Source organism: Balaenoptera musculus, chromosome 16, assembly GCF_009873245.2.
Source record: "Balaenoptera musculus isolate JJ_BM4_2016_0621 chromosome 16, mBalMus1.pri.v3, whole genome shotgun sequence".
Taxonomy (NCBI): domain Eukaryota; kingdom Metazoa; phylum Chordata; class Mammalia; order Artiodactyla; family Balaenopteridae; genus Balaenoptera; species Balaenoptera musculus.
Window position 1 is genome coordinate 81,584,250 of NC_045800.1, and position 20,890 is coordinate 81,605,139.

At 43.0% G+C, this 20,890-nt stretch overlaps 1 protein-coding gene across 4 annotated transcripts in view; it reads left to right on the forward strand.

Annotated features, from left to right (window-relative positions):
• The window catches only part of PCNX2 (pecanex 2), a 279,006-nt gene that overhangs the window by 57,480 nt on the left and 200,636 nt on the right, over positions 1-20,890 (forward strand). For all 4 annotated transcript variants that reach the window (XM_036828622.1, XM_036828623.1, XM_036828621.1 and 1 more), the window contains exons 9-12: positions 732-873; positions 6,695-6,840; positions 15,212-15,365; positions 15,452-15,484. In XM_036828622.1, coding sequence (XP_036684517.1) covers positions 732-873; positions 6,695-6,840; positions 15,212-15,365; positions 15,452-15,484 — 475 coding nt within the window. The remainder of the gene's footprint in view (positions 1-731; positions 874-6,694; positions 6,841-15,211; positions 15,366-15,451; positions 15,485-20,890) is intronic.

Sequence of the window (20,890 nt, forward strand, 5' to 3'; positions counted from 1 at the left end):
ATAGGGGGGAGGGATAAATTAGGAATTTGGGAGTAACATATACATACTACTATAATATATAAAATAGATAATCAGCAAGGACCTACTGTATAGCACAGGGAACTCTACTCAATATTTTGTAGTAACCTATATGGGAAAAGAATCTGAAAAAGAATATATACATATACATATATATCTAGAAATATAACTGAATCTGCTGTACACCTGAAACTAACATAGCATTGTAAATCAACTATACTTCAATAAAAAATAAATAAATTTAAAAACATTTTAAAAGGTAAAAACACTGAAAAAAAAAGAAGAAATAGAAAAACTTGCTCGTGAGCGTCCTTATCCACAGCCGCCTCCCCTTTGCTCTGCGGTAGCCTCTTAGAATAGCATTACACTCCTGTGCCAGGACTGGCCGGGGTGATTGGAGTTCCCACGATGGGTGTGGGATGACCAGGATTTACCCCAGAGGCCAGGGAGGGACCTCATCTCTTCTGAAGCACACCGTCTTGGGTGATTGAATAAAACTGGAGTTCCATGCTGAATGTGTGCAAGATGATGGCCCTTCTGCCTGAAGGTGGCATGGCACACGCAATTTTCGACTTTGAGCTGCTCATGCAAGGTGGCAGAGGCTTACCCGTGACCTGCATTAAGGATCCCTGCTGTCCTTGTGTTTGCATGTGATAAATAGACGACTTCCGGTACTTGCAGGTAACCGAAGCATTTGTTTTGCCCATCCTCAGAGACATACAGAGCGGCTCCACAACTTCCAGTACCGCAACTTCCGAGAGTCAAGATCCTTCTTCAGGGGACCCTGTGGTTAGTGCCTTGCAACAACAGCTGTTGCTGATGGTGGCTCGGAGGACCCAGTCAGAATCCCCACGGGTACGTCCCAGCGTTACCGTCTGTGAATGTTCCAGAAGCAGGGATCCTGAAGCCTGTTTCCAGGTTGGATTCCCTAATAGAATTAGTCCAATCTTGTCCTGAATTTTATGTCACCTGGGTTGTGGCTCTATCACTTTGTGGTAGTCTACTGAACGAATGTGAAAAGAAACCTCTTAGATTCTAACAGGTACCCTTCCGTTCATGCTAACGGGATTATTACTGTCTTAATTGCTCTTCCAAACGCATTAGAAATTCATTTACATTGATCTTTGGTTGCCAGGATGCACAAATCCCACAAGAGCTCACTTGGTTAGGATGGCATTTTTTCCCCCCATGGTTTGGAAAATATCTGGATTTTTATTAATTTATTAATAGGCTTATATTTTAAGCATGCAGAGATTTTTAAAGAGAATCTTGGCTTGAAGAGACACTTTATTCTTGGAGCAAATGACATGATCATCAAGGGGCTTAAAAGATGAAGCCTTGCATTGTTTTACTGAGAGATAACTTACTGATGTTCATTCACTTATTCACTACACCTTTAATGAGACTCTGTGGGACACAGAGCAAAGAATTCAAAGAAAAGATAACATGGGAGCAAAGACATACAACCGGTCATGAATTTAGAGCTCCAGATTCCATCAGGGCATTTCGGAGAGTGAGGATGGAGAAGGCTCCTTAGGAGAAGAGACACTGGGCTAGACCTTGAAGGAAGGTGGATTTCAGTAAGTACAGATTGAAGGAAGAGGGTAATAGATGGGATACTGTCAAGTTAGTGTGAAGTTTCTTTATTGCTGTGTTTACCTTCCTCCTGACAATGTTTTGATTTCTTCTAGAGAATCTCACCTGTATAAAGAAATAATAGTTTTATATACGTTTTCATGAGTGCTTAACCAAATTTTTCCAAAAGATGCTTAATAGGAATTTTTACACTATTTTTCAGATGTGCAGAAAAAATGTTGGGCTATCTTCTAAGTGACCGCATGTTTTTCTGGAGTCTTTATTCTTGCTGACTGGGTACGAGTTGGGAGGGCTGCATAGGGAGGACTTGAAAAAGCCAGTGAAGCCAGAAGTGATCTCATATGGTATTTGTCTTTCTCCTTCTGACTTACTTTGCTTAGTATGATCATCTCTAGGTCCATCCATGTTGCTGCAAGGGTACCATTATTATTATTATTATTTTTAATTAATTAATTAATTTATTTATTTATTTATGACTGTGTTGGGTCTTCGTTTCTGTGCGAGGGCTTTCTCTAGTTGTGGCAAGTGGGGACCACTCTTCATCGCGGTGCGCGGGCCTCTCACCATCGCGGCCTCTCTTGTTGCGGAGGACAGGCTCCAGACGTGCAGGCTCAGTAATTGTGGCTCACGGGCCCAGTTGCTCTGTGGCATGTGGGATCTTCCCAGACCAGGGCTCGAACCCGTGTCCCCTGCATTGGCAGGCAGATTCTCAACCACTGCGCCACCAGGGAAGCCCGGGTACCATTATTTTGAACAGTAGATCTTTTCAGGTAGCTTGGGGGAGCTAGCTTGGGCATGGACCTTTACATTCTTTTTTAAAATTTTTTTATTTTTAAAGATTTTTTTTTTTTTGATGTGGACCACTTTTTAAAAAAATCTGTATTGAATTTGTTACAATATTGCTTCTGTTTTGTGTTTTGGTTTTTTGGCACACGCGTGTGGAATCTTAGCTCCCCGACCAGGGATCGACCCCACACCCCCTGTACTGGAAGGCGAAGTCTTAACCACTGAATTGCCAGGGAAGTCCCCTTTACATTCTTAAATGTTTTAACTCTACCAAAGATTATTTCTGAAATGTACTATATACTTCCGTACCTTCTTAAACTGAATGTGCTGATCATTATTTAAGCTGTTCTTGATAATCCAGGTTCACGAAACGGACCTTGGTATTGTGCTGTCAGTGGAGATCCGTATGGGGGGTGGTGAGCAAATGCAATTATCTTGTGTCTTAAAAAGGACTTGTGTTCAATTTACACCCCGTCCCCCTACTTTTACTAATCTCTTTCTTCTGATCGTAGAATAAAACTTGCAGGCCTGACTTGCAGGCAGCGTGATGTGATTGTTCTTGGGTGAGGCTTAATTAATGAATCAGAGACAGAACCGGCCTCTTGGTTAGTGTGTCTCTGTGTTTACCTAAGTCATAGATATGGAACCCCCCTTAGTCGCCACTCTGGGTCCTCACCCCTGCCAGCTCCTTCATTACTGATACTCGCCAGGAGCTCTGCGTTAGACCCCTTTATTCCGTGCCCTTGCTGGGGATAACCACCTTATTGGCTCCCATGGCTCACTTCTCTCTCTCTTTCTGGGTATACAGATGCAGATATAGACATGTTTATACTTGTATGTATGTGTGTGTCACCGTGTTATCCAGGCTGGTTGGCTTGTCTACTCCCCAGGAATTCCTAAACCCCTTTAAGGTAGAAACTCTGTCTTGTTTTCCTTTGAATTTTCAGCTTATATTACATATCATATCTGGCTTATATAATCTGCATAATAAATATTTGTTGGATGAGTGAATAAATGAATGATTAAAACGATGAGAAAAATTTGAATTTGAGAGACTTACCTGGTGGTCCAGTGGTCAAGACTCTGCGCTTCCGCTGTAGGGGGTTCACGTTTGATCCCTGGTCAGGGAACTAAGATTCTGCATGCCACGCGGTGCGGGGGGAAAAAAAATATGAATTTGAAATTTATACCAGAAAACAGGCTAAGTATAATTGCTGTGATTCACTGAAACATCGAGCTATGTGCTTCCTTGCTATTTAAAGCAAAAAATGAAATTCGATGAACCTCCTTTTCTGATAAAGGAAGTTGTTATGGGCTGATCTGAGCTCCCTCAAAATTCATATGCTGCCATCATAACCCCCATGACTTCAGAATGTGACTGTATTTGGAATAGGACCTTTCAAGAGGTAATTAAGTTAAAATGAGGTCATTAGGGTGGAACCTAATCCAGTATGGCTGGTGTCCTTTGAAGAAGCGGAGCTCAGGACACAGATACACGTAGAGGGAGACCATGTGAAGACACAGGGAGAAGACGGCCGTCTGCCAGCCAAGGAGAGAGGCCTCAGAAGAAACCACTCCTGCCAACACCTTGATCTTGGGCTTTTGGCCTCCAGAATAATAACACCTACGTGGAAGAGTTACTGTGAGGTTTTTAGGATTAAAGGTGGCAAAATTATGCCTTTAATAATCAGTGTCAATTATTAATATCATCAAAATTTTTATTAGTTATATGGAACTCTTGAATATTTCAGGGAGCTTGGGAGATATACAGTTCCCCTGTCTAAGCCACCCCATCTATGGTACTTTGTTGTAGCAACCCTAGTAAACTAACACAGAAATCAAACCATTTTTTCTTTGCATTAAATTCTGAGATGTTTCTTAAACAAGGATTTTCATTTAAGCAGCAATAAATAGCACAATATGCCAGAATCTTTAATAAGTTTTGCAAAAAATGTAGACGTAGTCTTCATGTGATTTTTTTATACTAACCTTCCCTAAAACTACTCTCACTAAAGGAGAGCATTTTTCTTACTATTCAAAAAAATGCTATCACCTTCACTGTTGCTTATCCTTGACCTGTTTACACATCATACCTGAATTCCCACATCACAGAATGGTAAACCATGCTCAGCTTGTACACGTATTTCTTACTTGCTCTCTTTATCCACGGAGCATAAAGGAAAAGGATCTCTTCTGTGGGGGAAGGTTTACTCTAAACCACAAATTCATTGTCATTAAAAGAAAATGCTGTTCTTGCTGACATGACAGCAGGCAGTTTCCACGAAGCTCTCTTTTCTGTTGGAGTCGCATTCCAGACACAAACAGCACTTATAATCTCAACTTTACTGTAATAATACAGCCCAGTCCATCCTGTATATTGCTAACCTGTATATTCCCTTCACGATGGATCAACTTTCCCTTGAAATGCCTTTTGCGTTTATAGTCTGAATAACTCTGTGCTCTATAGCTGAGTCAGGGAATTAGCATCTGGGAACAGAGAGGTGGTAAAGTCAGCCTCCTTGGAGGGTACCACGTGGTCTCCAGTGAAGCAGGTGTGCTGCCCTTATGCATGCCAGGCATTTTGACCTCAGCGACTTGCACTGAATTAAGGAAGAATTATGTAGTCTGCCCGAGTATAGCCTTCTACTTTGTAAGTCAGAGAGAAGCGTGTGAGACCTTTAAAAGTCAGCATCCCCTCCATGGCTGCTCTTCTGGGCTGTCCTCCTCCCTTTTCTTATTTTGGTCCTTCTTATCAGTCTCCTGTGTTTTATGTTAGTCAGCCTACAGGAAATGAGAGCCTACCGAAAATATTTTTTTGGGAAAAATAGAGGGCAAAAGCAAACAAATAAAAATACAAACTAGAATAATCCACCAATTCCACTTTTAGATGTATATCCAAAAGAGCCTAAAGCAGGGACTTGAACAGATATTTGCACGTGCATGTTCACAGCAGCTTCATTCACGATTGTGAATGGCGAATATTCCACCAAGGGGGTAGGGGAAGCAACCTCAGCGTCTGTCGACAGATGAATGAATAAACAATATGTGGTCTATCCATACAACTGAGTTTTATTCAGTCTTAAAAAGGAAGGAAATTCTGAGACCTGCTACATGGATGAATCTTGAGGTCACTATGCTAAATGAAATAAGCCGGTCACAAAAGGACAAATACTGTATAATTCCACTTATAGGAGGTCCCTAGAGGAATCAGATTCCTGGAGACAGAAAATAGAAGGATGGTTGTCAGGCTTGGGGAGGGGAGAGTGGGGAGTCAGTGTTCAATGTGGACAGTTTCGGTTTTGCAAGATGAAAAAGTTCCCAAGATCTCTTGCACAACAATATGATTATCGTCACTACTGAAATGTATACTTACAAAATGGTTAAGATGGTGAATTTTACATTATGTATTTTTTTAACCACAATTATAAAAAAAAAAAAAGATTAGAAATAGAAGATGTACAGGGGGCTGGGGCTCATTAAGTATTTGTTCGACAAATGAATGAAGACTAATGTTTTTCAAAACTGAGTTCCTCGCCATTGGATTAGAGCCATTCAGCAATGAATTTGGGGTGAAAATGTTTTCAATCTGAGATTAAATTCCCCCATTTGTTTCTGTTTTATTGGCTTATATTTTTTCTATAAATATTTTATTTTTTCTTACATTGGGCTTCACCAAGGACCTACATATTGTCAGTGAAAATATTTTTACTTATAGTAAAATTTAAATATTTATCTCAGCATTACATTAAATAATATACCTTTCAAAAATTAAGTCATTTAAGGTCTTTTGCTGAATTCTGATCTTTCATGAGAATTATTTTCATGGCAGTTTCTTGGCCTGACAGCAGTATTTTGATATGTGTAGCATAATTTTAATGTTACATTATAATGAAATTGAAGTGTGTTGGTAAAAAAGACCTTTTCTCCAACAAGGATCTACTGAATAGCACAGGGAACTATACTCAATATTTTGTAATAACCTATAAGGGAAAAGAATCTGAAAAAGAATATATATATGTAACTGAATCACTTTGCTGTACACCTGAAACTAACACAACACTGTAAATCAAGTGTACTTCAATCAATACAAAAAAAGAAAAAAGAGCTGGAAAAAAAGACCTTTTCTGTTGATCACCATCCTTTTCTTAGGGTACCCATTTTTTATGAACTATGTTGGTTTCCATTTCAGAATTTGAACATCTGCTTTTAGTACTTTTAAATCAGGAGGTTTATTTATGACAATAACACGTCAATGTGAGACCCTCTCTCTGTTTTTTCTTTCGGCATCTAAAAGCATCTGAGTCAGGATCTAGAAGACTCTTCCTGTTCTTCCACACAAGGAAAATTCAACCGAGAGCAGTTTTACAAGTTTATCATCTTCCCTGGCAAGTGGATTAAAGTCTGGTATGATCGCCTTACCTTGTTGGCGTTACTTGATCGGTAAGCTGCCGGGCACGCGTGTGTACGGGTGAAAGACACAAGGGGGCGTGTGGCGGCGTGGGCTCACTTGCTGGTAGCAAGGAATTTGGCCGCAGGCTGAGGTTCTCTGGGGGCATTTTCAAGGTGTGTCCACCCTTTGTGCTGCACACCCAGAGTCGAAGCAGTGAGATCTTGACAACTGAAGAAATTGTCATTGAGCGATTACAATGGGAGCTAGGAGAACTGGGTAAAATGGTTTAGCCTTAAGGTTAGCTTTGGGGTCAATATTATGCCTTGGTCTGCTCATCGCCTGCCAATTTTTGTAGGAGGGCCTGCGGCTCCTGTACACAGGGCAGGGCCTGGGTGCCTGGGTGTGGTGTGGGGAGGAGAGGAGGGACACGGGGTGGCCGGGCTGGTGATGTGTGGCCCTTTCCTTTCATGACGTGGGTTCTTCTTCTCTGTCCTGTAATTTCAGTGCTGATCTTTCCTTTAAACGCTGTTACTCTTGCTCACCACTGCTCCTCAAGATGCAACGCTGTGGGAGCTGAGGGTGCTGGGTGGGGAGGTGGAAGCGGAGGCTGGGGGGTCAGGTTGGCTAAGGTGTGATGGAGTTGGGGCCAGGTAGGGGACTTACCCCACCTCAAGATATGCAGAGGACCGCACTGTGGTCTTCAAGGGCTGTGGGTTTGGAAATGTGTGATGCCGTTACTAGCGGTGTCATCAGCAAATGCTGAGTTTCACTGTTAGATGCCAGCCAGTGCATTCTCTACGTCTGCGTCTTTATTCCTGTCCTGTCCCTAGGTTCCTCAGAACCATCTTTTTTTTTTTTTTTTTTTTTTAGATTCCATATATATGTGTTAGCATACGGTATTTGTTTTTTCTCTTTCTGACGTACTTCACTCTGTATGACAGACTCTAGGTCCATCCACCTCACTACAAATAACTTGATTTTGTTTCTTTTTCTGGCTGAATAATATTCCATTGTATATATGTGCCACATCTTCTTTATCCATTCATCTGTCAATGGACACTTAGGTTGCTTCCATGTCCTGGCTATACTCCAATAAAGATGTTAAAAAAAAAAAAAATGCCAGCGGGCAGTGGGAGGGCTGGTTGCCTGCTTTGCTGTAGTTGGTCCCCCAGGGACTACTTGTTATAGTAATGTCTTAAATGGTATGATCACATACTGAAAAACTATAGTCATGCACAATTACAACAGTAAATTTCAGGACCCACAAGTCAGGGAATGGAGTTATAATGGTTTTTCTAACAACACTGTGTTACCCAAGGGACACACACTTAAGACGAAGACTTCATACTTAACTAAAATAATTCAGGATAATACAGTCTGTTAGATGAGGCAGTTTTTTGGAAATATTCATTTAAAAAGAAGTTACTGGGCTTCCCTGGTGGCGCAGTGGTTAAGAATCCGCCTGCCAATGCAGGACACACGGGTTCAAGCCTTCATCCGGGAAGATTCCCACATGCCGCGGAGCAACAAAGCCCGTGCGCCACAACTACTGAGCCTGTGCTCTAGAGCCCGCGAGCCACAGCTACTGAGCCCGTGAGCCACAACTACTGAAGCCCATGCACCTAGAGCCCGAGCTCCGCAACAAGAGAAGCCACCGCAATGAGAAGCCCACGCACCACAACAAAGAGTAGCCCCCCACTCGCCACAACTAGAGAAAGCCTGTGTGCAGCAACGAAGACCCAACATGCCAAAAATAAATAAATTAATAAATTAATTAATTTAAAAAAAAAACAGGGATTCACACGATAGATTTTACATTTTTGACAATGAAAGCTATATTGTTACTTGAAAAGGCATACATAAATTACATTAGACATTCATCGGGGGTATTTAAAGTCACAGGTGGATGAGAGAAGTTGAATTTGCCAAATGAAAGCTTAGAAAGAAAACGTATGCATAATAAAAAGCAAACTGCGAGGGTTGGCAGGAAGTGGAAGAAATTGGTGAATAACAGGCACTGAAATCGGACTAATCACTGCTCTGGACTCCCACAGGGTAAGGCCTTCGGCTTGATGTTTTTCAGCTTTCCGCTGGAATTCAGGCTGATCTTCCTCGAATGGGTTTCCTTATCCTCTGATCGTAGTAGCGTCACCGGTTTCTGTGATTGCAGCCTCTTCTGTTTGCCTTCAGTTTGCCATCCATTCTGTTCAGATATTTTCAGACTTGTCTTTGTTTTCCTTTCTCATTTTCTCTTCTGCCATTACCCCATCTTGCAAAACACCTAGGTTTCCTTTTCACTTAATTAGTTTATCAGGTTGGCATCTAAAACAAAAAGCTGCCCGTCTGAGCATCATTTCATTCATTCATTCATTCAACACATTTTAAAAACAAAGCAAAAATTGAAGCACCTACTCCACGCTAGGCTCTATACGGAGCCCTGCGTATAGGGCAGTGCATGAAACAGACACGGTCTCTGCACGAAGGGAGCCCGACTCCACCGGGGGAGTTCGGATTTGAGACAGCCAATGGTACTGGGTGCCATGGAAGACGCGGAACCTGGGGGAGGAGGGACACGGATGTCAGGACAGATGGCTGCAGAAGGCTTATCTGAGGACACACAGATACGAGCTATGGCAGGGAGCTAGCCACGTGACAAGGAGGGGGAAACTCACTATCATCACTGTCATCGCGAGGACGTGCTCTCACATCTCCCATCCTTACAAATCCTCTTGACCACTTGCCCCCCAGCTGCTGTCCAGGCTCCCTTGCAGCAGAGCTCCTTGAAGTGTTGCCTATGCTTTTTCCAGTTTCTCTTCTTCCGTTTTCTCATAAACCCATTGCATTCAGCCTCCTCTGATCCCGGGACTCCATGGAGCCTGCCCTGGTCCAGGTCACTGTTGACCCTGTCGTTCAGGTCACTAGACCCTCCGTCTTGGTTTACTTTCTTCTCTGGGCTCCCAGGGCTCAGCCCTCTCTTGGTTTTCCTTCTGCCTTGTTGGGTCACTCCTTCCTGGTCACCTTTGCAGGTAACCACTTCCCGTTGGTGTCCTTAGGAGCTGCACAGCTCTTACTCTTTCTACCTGCTTTTCTTTAGTGATCGCATTTTGTCTCATGGCTTTTAAATCCCACCGATCCGCCAGTGACTCTCAGATTTCTGTCTCCAACTTGGACCCATTGCCCCAATTCTTGACTTGTGTCTCTAACTACGGGATTGACATCTCATGATCGGAGATCATGTTTCAGAGTCGAAACAGCTGTTCATCTCTGCCTTATCCTAAGTCTGCTCCATCTTCAGTCTCCCCCACCTCAGCTGATGACAGACCTATCCTTCCAGGTTCTCAGGTTAAAAATCTTGGTGTCATCCTTTCACACCCACATTCAACTTCTCATAGGAAATTATGTTTACTGCTCCTTCAAATGTGTCTGCTGCACCTTCCACCTTCAATGTAACCACCCTTGTCTGAGCTGCTTTCATCTCCCATCTGAGTTACTGCAAGAGCATCTCCTGCTCAAACCCATTCTCCCTGTACGCTATTCTTTTTTAAAAAAATTTTATTGAAGTATAGTTGATTTACAATGTTGTGTTAATTTCTGCTATACAGCAAAGTGACTCAGTTATACATATATCTGTTTTTTCAGATTCTTTTCCATTATGGTTTATCACAGGGTATTGAATAATAGTTCCCTGTGCTATACAGTAGGTCCTTGTTGTTCATCTGTTTTATATATAGTAGTATGTATCTGTTAATCTCATACTCAATTTATTCCCGCCTTCCTCTTTGGTAACCATAAGTTTGTTTTTTATGTCTGTGAGTTTATTTGTATCATTTTTTTTAGATTCCACATATAAGTGATATCATATGATATTTGTCTTTCTATGTCTGACTTACTTCACTTAGTATGATCATCTCTAGGTCCATCCATGTTGCTGCACATGGCATTATTTTATTCTTTTTATGGCTGAGTAGTATTCCATTGCATATATGTACCACATCTTATTTATCCATTCATCTGTTGATGTTCATTTAGGTTGCTTCCATGTCTTGGCTATTGTAACTAGTGCTGCAATGAACATTTGGGTGCATGCATATTTCTGAATTAGAGTTTTGTCTGGGTAAATACCCAGGAGTGGGTTTGCTCGATCATATAGTAACTCTGTTTTTAGTTTTTTGAGAAACCTCCGTACGGAACTGTCCTCCATAATGGCTGCACCAATTCACACTCCCACCAACATCTCCCTGCACACTCTTCTTAACACAACAGAGTGAGGCTGGCCTTCCTATTCGTCACCACGCCAAGCCCTCTTCCAGCCTGAAGACCTTTGCACTGGCTGTTCCCTCCACCTGAGCGCTCTCCCCTCAGATACCTGCACGACCAACCCCTTGGTCTTTTAAGTGTCTTTTCTCAGTGAGTCTTAGCCTGACCTTCCTGTTTAAAATTCCATCAGCTCCCTGCCCGTACAGTTGTAACTCCTCTCACCTTGTTCTATTTGTTTTTCTATTGCACTAATCATCTTCAGATACTATATCATGTACTCATTTTGTGTGTATTACTTATTTTATGTCACTGCCCACTGGAAAGGAAGCTTCATGATTTTCATTCACTGGTGTATTCCCAGCAGCCAGAGCCGTGCCGAGCCCTTTTATTACGTGAAAAAATGAATCGACTTCCCTTAGCGAAGCAGCTCCCCTTCCCAGTTTCTGCCATTATGATCCCCTTCCCCCACATTGAAATCTTGGAATCATCTTTATTCTTTCAACCAATCTTTCACTGTAGATAATCCATTCAATCACAGGGTCCTTTCTGCCTCGTTCTGTATTGTGTCTGAAAGTCACGTGTCCTTTCCAATTCTCCAGCTGTGTCACTTTCCCAGGCCTTCCTTACTTCTCTCTGGGAGTATTATTTATCCTTTCCCCTTCAGTGCATCTTGTTAACCTCTGCAAGATAAATCTTTCTAAAGTACAGCCTTAATCATGACACTCCTTGTCCAGTGAGCAAACTCCTTAACCCAATATTTAATATTGATATATGAGGAACTGTGGGAGGGGAGTGATGGTGGGGAGGCTGAGGGCAGAGGAATGGAGTCCTGGTGGAGGAGAATCTGGGAAAAAAATACTTTTCAGAAACTTTATTCTTTCCCTTTAAATAGGAAAGAAGTTTTTTTTTTTTTTTTTAATTAATTAATTTATTTGGCCATGCCAGGATCTTTGTTGTGGCATGCAGGATCTAGTTCTCTGACTAGGGATCGAACCTGGGCCCCCTGCATGGGATCGCAGAGTCTTAACCGCTGGGCCACCAGCAAAGTCCCAGAGGTTTGGTTTCTCTAATTGAAATTTTTGTTTTGTTTTATTTCCTAAGTCTTTGTATTGTTTTAGGTAGACACATCAAAATGTTATGAGCACACTAAAGAATACATAATATATTTTATGGACCTGAGCTAACAAATACATTTAGCTCTATAAAAAGTGCATAGTGGAAAATAAAAAAACACATAAATTTCCCTTTTCACCAAATATGTATTGCCCCCCCCAGATATTTTTTAAAATATTCAACATGAGCATCTTAATATCTGAGTTCTTCACATTTCTGTACTTCTCAGTTCTGTACAACTTGATTGTCTGATTAAAAAATGGGCAAAATACATGAACAGATACCTCACCCAAGAAGATGTACAGATGGCAAATAAATATGTGAAAAGATGCTCCACGTCATATGTCATTAGGGAATTATGAACTAAAACAATAATGAGATGCCACTACACGCCTATTAGAATGGCCAAATCCAAAACACGGACAACCACCAAAGGGTGTGGAGCAATAGGGACTCTCATTTCATTGCTGGTGGGATTGCAAAATGGTTCAGCCACTTTGGAAGACAGCTTGGCAGTTTCTTCCAGACTACACATACTAGTACCATTTGACCTAGCAATCACGCTCCTTATGTCCGCACAAAAGCCTGCACACAAATGTTTATAGATGCTTTTATTCATAATTTTTTTCATAAGTTTGATATTTATTTATTTATTTATTTATTTATTTATTTATTTATTTTTGGCTGCGTCGGGTCTTCGTTGCTGCGTGCGGGCGTTCTCTAGTTGCAGCGAGTGGGGGCTACTCTTCGTTGCGGTGCGCGGGCTTCTCATTGCGGTGGCTTCTCTTGTTGCGGAGCACCAGCTCTAGGCACGTGGGCTTCAGTAGTTGCAGCACGCGGGCTCAGTAGTTGTGGCTTTTGGGCTCTAGAGCGCAGGCTCCAGAGTTGTGGCGCATGGGCTTCGTTGCTCCGCGGCATGTGGGATCTTCCCGGACCAGGGCTCGAACCCATGTCCCCTGCATTGGCAGGCGGATTCTTAACCACTGCGGCACCAGGGAAGTCCACTTTATTCATAATTGCCAAAACTTGGAAGCAACCAAGATATCCTTTGACAGGTGAATGGATAAGGAAACGGTGGTATGTCCATGCAGTGCAATGTTACTCAGCAGTAGAAAGAAAGGTACTATCAAACCATGAAAAGACATGGAGGGGCCTTCAGTGTGTATTACTAAGTGAAAGAAGCTAATCTGAAAAGGCTACCTTCTGTATGATTCCACCAGGGAATCTGGAAAGGGCAGAACTATGGAGACAGTAAAAAGATGAGTGGTTACCAGGGGTTAGAGAGGAGGGATGGATGAATAGGCAGAGCACAGAGGATTTTTAGGGCAGTGAAAATACTCTGTAAGATACTGTAATGGCAGATACATATCATTATACCATTGTCTAACCCCGCAGAATGTCCACCACCAAGAATGAACCATAATGTAGACTATGGACTTTAGTTGATAATGATTTGTCCGTGTCGGTTCCTCAATTATAACACATGTAGCACCCTAGCGGGGGATGTTGATGGTGGGGGAGGGTGGGTGTGTTTGGGGGGAGGGGCTATGTGGGAACTCTTTGTACTTTCCCCTCAATTTTGTTGGAAATCTAAAACTGCTCTAAAAAATAATGTCTATTAATTAAAAATAGAATGTTCAGGAGTGCCTGAACACGCCAGGGATGAAGTAGCCAATTGTCCCTGTCTAAAAATGGTCATAATTGAATGGGAAGGACCAATATGGGGACTTCCCTGGCGGTCCAGTGGTTAGGACTCCACGCTTCCACTGCAGGGGACGTGGGTTCAATCCCTGGTTGGGGACCTAAGATTCCCACATGCGGCACGGCCAGAAAAAAAAACAACCCCAAAACAATATGTACCTGTGCAAACACTGGTGAGGTAAGAAATGTACTCAGAATTCTTGTGAATGACTCATCTAAACTCTCGACCTCGTGGCCCATGCCATCCTCCCTTAACTTCATTTCAGCTGCTCCTTCCCATAACTCCACCCTGCATGTCGTCCTCCCGTAGAAGTCTTCCACCTCTGACGTCGTAATCCCAGCCTCCGTTCAACCTTCGCATCGCCTCCACCTCCCTCCCGTGTCCCCACATCCTCTTTTGCACTCTGATGCATCCACTTCCTCCCACTAGCAGCCCTTATTGCCTCCCCATGATCCAGCTTCAGCCCTTTGGATCAGTATCTTAAAACTCCCTTTCTTGTCCCTTTGCACATCCACGGATAACACCCCACGGCTGATGAGCTCACCTCTCTTCCCTGCACCTCTCAAGTGGAGCCCCCCAAGAGAGAACCACCCCGTGAGGCTGTGGTCATGACATACTTTCAGTCGGACGCTCTGCACATCAGCCCTCCGGCTGGAGCTCTCCTGGCTCCTGAAACTGAGCAGCAAATTCCGGCCACGGAGACTGTATCTGGAAGGGATTGCCATGCACCCCTTCCCGCATTTAGCGGAGTCAGTGAAGCCCCTTCTCTGAGGCACATTTCACTGTTGTGGATGGAGGAATTAACGGTCTTCTCCCAGTAAACCCAGTTTAGTGGCCAAGGACACCCAATGGGATTATATTTCATTTATTTCAGTAACAGAAAGTGGGAGTTAAATATGGATTTTTAAAAATATAAAACACAGGACGAAGGAAAGAAAGAAGGAAACCTTAAAATCTTGTTACCAAATATAAAGGCGTGCTTGGGATAAGTACTCTCTTGTGGCCAGTCTTTTTATCAGCATGCAGGTATTCTCTGTTTAAAAACAGACAGCCTTAAAGAATATACAAATCAATTTTCACTGCAAAGTAAAGGAGCTGTTACAGTGGAGGATTACTGGACTGAATGTCAATATTATGACATAGTATGAGTGTGTTTCGTGTTTGGTAATTGCAATCATTGTTGCTTTTGTTGTGGTCATCCATTTACAATGCTTGGTGTCAGTCTATTTATCTCTTGTAAAAATAAAATACAGTGTGTGTGTGTGTGTGTGTGGAAAAAAAAACAACAAAAAAAACCAGACAGCCTTACCTTTTATTCCCTCCGTTTTTAATGTGTTTATTTTGCCCAGAACTGAAGATGTCAAGGAAAACGTGCTGGCGGTTTTACTCATTGTCCTGGTTTCCCTGCTCGGATTCCTGACCCTGAACCGAGGCTTTTGCAAAGACATGTGGGTGCTTCTCTTCTGCCTCGTCATGGCCAGCTGCCAGTACTCCCTGTTAAAGGCAAGCGCACATCTAATTCTTACCATCACTACTGTAGCCTTGAAATCATGAGATGATGACACAGACACTTCTCATTTGTGTTCTAGAGCGTTCAGCCTGACCCCGCCTCGCCGATCCACGTAAGTGTCCAGTCACAGGCGAGTAGCTTGTCCGCTCTGCTTGCGTTGAAGATAGGGGAATGGGCAAAATTGATTCGAAAGGCGATGTGCATATCAATATCCATATATATGGAATATATAAATAGAAATATTAATGCATGGTGGCCAGGTTCAGGCTAGATCGGAGAGCGTGGTGGGGATGGTGGCAGGGAAGGAACAGGATGGGGACCAAGAGTGTGTGGAGGGCCTTCTCTACCCCATTGGACTCATGTCAGGAAAGACGGTGAGCCCAGACTCTGCAGTCAGGCTGCCTGCGTTCGTTTTCTGGTTCCTGTGTCTGATTGTTGGACCCTGAACAAAATGGGTACTCTCCATGCCTCAGCTTCCCTGTGTGTAAATAAGGATAATAAAAATGCCTATGGGGATTCAATAATCCAAGTAATGGGCTTAAAACAGTGCCTGGCATAGAGAAATTGCTTAATAGATGGTAGCTCTTATTGGAAACCTCAGTCTGTAAGCATGAATCATTATTCTTTTTACCTGAAGCTGATCTCTTTCTCTTCCACATTTTCAAGTGTATTGTTACCTTTTACCTCATCATTTGGGGCTCATTTATATCTGACACTCTGGGCTCCCCAGTACCGATCTCTTGGTGCCTGGGCATTCTTCCAGGAGCTCGGAAGCACACATAGCACCCACTGACCCGCTGCACCTTCCCCTGCGGTGCTGCGGCTCCAGGTCTGGCGCTCTCCCTACTGGGACCCTGGCCACGTGCCTTTGCACCGAGACCACTGCCTGGTGGATGTCCCAGCTCCTCGAGGAACCTTCTTTCCTCTGTTATGGTGAGCTCCTGTGGGTCCCCGAAAACCACTTCCAGTGAAAGAAAACTTGACCTTCCCGCTACTGTGCCTTTAAAAAATTCATATCCAGGATTTAGGACTGCTTTGACATCTGTGATAGCTCATGCTTAGCTCATAGTAATTAAGAAAAGCTTGTAATTGGACACTCACCTGGCGTACGTTACTATCTTGTGAAATTCCTCTGTTCCCCACAATTGGTTTACATATAATGCATCTTCTTTCATTCCAGAGTCTGAATGTCAAGCTAAGGAGAAGCAGCATAATGAGGGTATCACGGACGTGTTGTTGTGATTATCGTCAGGAATCTGGGTTAGGTGGTGAGAGCAGAGATGTGCAGCCCTGGGATGTGTTGTCCCAGCCCACCCTAGATGCGACACTGGCGTCGTCCTGCTGTGATAAATAAGCCCCGCTTCCTAGTGACAGCGCTTGGGTCACTGTCTTTCTGGGTGACCTGGGGGAGGGGTGTTGTATGCTATTAAACATTCATTTCCTGCATGTACTTTCAGGAATAATGCTAGGCGAGGAGGATGGCAAGTACAGCTGCATAATCCCTGTAGATCTGTAATGACTGTTCGCAGGACCCCTGGGTCCTGCTCTAAGTTGGAGTCGTATTGTCGATATTGATCCAGTTCCTGGAGGACTGAATGCAGCTCCTCTTCCTTTATCTGAGCAAGCATGTCGTAGTGAGATAGGAAGAAATGACCTCCCTTACTGTCAACAGAAGCCACAGTCAGACATCAAACTATGTTTATTGCAGTACTTAATTTGCTTACGCAGATTTCTAAGTAGAATTAGTCCCAGACTTGAGCTGGCATTTCTCTAACTGTTCTGATGAGGAAAGAAAATATGGTAGCTATAAAACAGTTCCTCTTGCCATGTGGCTGAGCCATGCAGGCGTTTAGAGGCTGATTTACTGTTTAGAGATGAGAAAACCTCAGAAAGGAGATGGTCAAGAGAATGAACCCAGTCTGGTAGAGAGATGGTTCTCAAGCCTGCCACCAGCCCTGGCGGCTAAGGTTCATTCATCAGGGGCTGTCAGATGAACCAAAGTGCTTTTCAAAACTGCATTACTTTGTTCGTTCCCAGGGAGGGCTGTTCATGCAGTCAGTTCTTACTCTTGGAGTGATTGACTGACTTGCTTCTTTGTTTCCTTCCAGGAGCACAGAGGTGGCAAATTTTGAGCAAGTTGTTAAAACCTGAAGATAGCACAATGATTAAAAAAAATTTTTTTTTTTTTTTTTGGCATAACATTCTGTGTGCTTCAGATAGAGTTGCAGGTTAATACTGGCCTGCTAATAGTTACGGTACCATCGACCCTGGGCTTGAAAGGAACGTGTCTGATTGTAAAAGAAAAGAGGTCTAGGAGAGCTTAAAATGATGAGAATGGGGGGTAGCTCCTGGACAGGATCTGAGGATCAGAGACTGGCAACTTAGTCACGGGCAGTGAGGCTATTCCTTGGCTTACACAGATATATACACGGGTCTAACCAACAGTATCCACTAATGATAACCCAGAAAGCAAAATCCAGTAGGATCGCTGGCACAGAGCCAGTGTCGGGGCCTTTCCCAGCACCTGCAGGGATTCTGAGTCAGGGCAGCTGGGGCAGCACTTGGGAACCTGCATTTTAACACTCCCCCACCCCGTGCTGATGGCGGAGGTGATCTCAGATCACGCCTGAGAAACGCCGGGGTAACTGGAAGTGCGCAGGTTTCGGGATTCGAATCCAGCCTCGCCATGTACAAACTACGGCATCTTGGTCAAGTGACTTCTCTGAATCTCAGGTTTTTCCTCTGTAAAAGAGGAAATAATGAAATAGGATTGTAAGGGGATTAAACAAGAGAATGTACATCCAGGGCTCAGCCTAGAATCTGGCACCGCGGGAGCACTTGACAAATGCTGGCCATTTTTGTGTGAGTAAAGTGGGGATAATAATAACAACCTCAGCTGGATTTGGTCACGAGTGAGTTGGATAATTTACATAATGTGCCAAGTGCAGGACCTGGAATATCAAGTCCTCTGTAAAGGTTGCTCTCCTTTCTCTTTCTGCTCTGCGGATCCAGAGGGCTGAGTGTACAGTTTCCACAAACCCCACGCCTAGGTCCCCAATTATTAACCTCTTCCATCAGTATGTTACAGTAGTCACAACTACAGAACCAATATGGATACATTATTATTAACTGAGGTCCATATCTCACTCAGATTTCCTTCGTTTTTACGTAATATCCCTTTTTTTTTTTTGAGGATTCCATCCAGGACCTTGCCTGACATTTAGTCATTCTCTCTCCTAAGGCTCCTCCTGGCTGTGACAGTGTCTCAGGTTTTCCTTGGTGTTTGATAACCTGGACAGCCGTGAGGAGCACTGGTCAGGGATTTTGTAGACTGTTCCTCAGTTGGGATTTAGCTGGTGCTCATCTGATGATTTAACTGGGTTATGGATTTGGGGGAGGAAAACCACAGAAGTAAAGTGCCATTTTCCTCACATCATTTCGAGGTTATGTACAATCCACATGACTTAACCACTTTGGATGTTGACCTTGAACACCTGGTTAAGGTGCTGTTTATCAGAGAAATGTTTTTTTTTTAATTTCACTAAAAATTTTTAGAAATTGAAGTATAGTTGATTTACAGCGTTGTGTTAGTTTCTGGTGTGCAGCAGAGTGATTTGGTTATACATATACATATCTATTCTTTTTCAGATTCTTTTCCATTATAGGTTATTACAGTATATTAAGTATAGTTCCCTGTGCTATACAGTAGGTCCTTGTTGGTTATCTATTTTTTTTTTTATTATTTTATTTTTTTTGGCTGTGTTGGGTCTTCGTTTCTGTGCGAGGGCTTTCTCCAGTTGCGGCAAGCGGGGGCCACTCTTCATCGCGGTGCGCGGGCCTCTCACTGTCGCGGCCTCTCTTGTTGCGGAGCACAGGCTCCAGATGCGCAGGCTCAGTAGTTGTGGCTCACGGGCCCAGCTGCTCCGCGGCATGTGGGATCTTCCCAGACCAGGGCTTGAACCCGTGTCCCTTGCATTGGCAGGCAGATTCTCAACCACTGCACCACCAGGGAAGCCCTATCTATTTTATATAGAGTGGTGTGTATCTGTTAATCCCAAACTCCTAATTTATCCCTTCCCCACCTTTCCTCTTTGGTAACCATAAATTTGTTTTTCTGTCTGTAAGTCTGTTTCTGTTTTGTAAATAAGTTCATTTGTATCATTTTTTTCGATTCCACATATAAGTGATATCATACGATGTTTGTCTAACTTACTTCACTTCGTATGATCATCTCTAAGTCCATCCATGTTGCTGCAAATGGCATTATTTCATTCTTTTCTATGGTTGAGTAATATTCCGCTGTATATATATGCCACCAAGTGTGGGTCATAGAATACTTGCTGGCTAGGGTTTTACTGGGGTTCAGCTTCCTTAGGGCAGTGGGCGCCCATCCCCAGATCTCCTTCTTTTGCTCCACACATAAGGGGAACTGAAGTGTATAGTTAAAAATTTTCAGTATACATCCAGAAAAAATGAAAACTTTAATTAGAAAAGATACACGCACCCCAGCTGTTCATAGCAGTACTATTATAATAGCCAAGACATGGAAGCAGCCCAAGTACCCATCAATAGATGATTGGATAAAGAAGAGGTGGTGTATATAAACAATGGAATATTACTCAGCAAAAAAAAAGAATGAAGTATTGCCATTTGCAGCAACTTGGATGGGCCTAGAGAATATTATGCTTAGTGAAATAAGTCAGACAGAGAAAGACAAATACTATATGATATCACTTATGTGTGGAATCTAAAAAATAATACAAATGAATCTATATACAAATCAGAAACAGACTCACAGACAGAAAGCAAACTTATGGTTACCAAAGGGGAGAGAGGGGAAAGGATAAATTAGGAGTATGGGATTAACAGATACAAACTACTATACATAAAATAGATAAGCCACAAAGATTTACTGTATAGCCCAGGGAACTATATTGAATATCTTGCAATAACCTATAATGGAATATAATCTGCATAAAAAAAAACCCAAAACAAATCACTATGCTGTATATCTGAAACCAACACAATATTGTAAATCAACTATACTTCAGTTAAAAAAACGTGACTCTAAATATAAACAGGTGAATTGCTAAAGCAAGCAGCAAATCCTTATTATAGTGAAGAGAGTTCCACGTAGGTAGACATAGTGTCTCAGAGGGGCTGGACAGAGCAGCAGGTGGTTATTTTTCTACACCCTCTTCTGGTAGGAGCCCTCTTCACCCTCCTGAGTTCTTTCAGGAAGAGGTGACACCTTCCAGGAGAAGCTATTACGAATGATTTCCCCCCCACTCTCTCTTTACTTCACATGAGTAACATTCACGTCATGTGTCTAAAGAATGAGGATTGCGAATGAGCTTGATCCGAGTGAGGTTGAGTGTTGAGCCTAGAAGGATCCAGTGGCAAATGCAGTCACCGTCTGGGTCAGTTTGGGGAGCCAGTGGGAAGTAGCCAGTCAGCCAGCGGCGGGGTCCAAGCCCTGGCTCGGCCACACTGCAAAGCCTGGGACAAATTTCTTCCT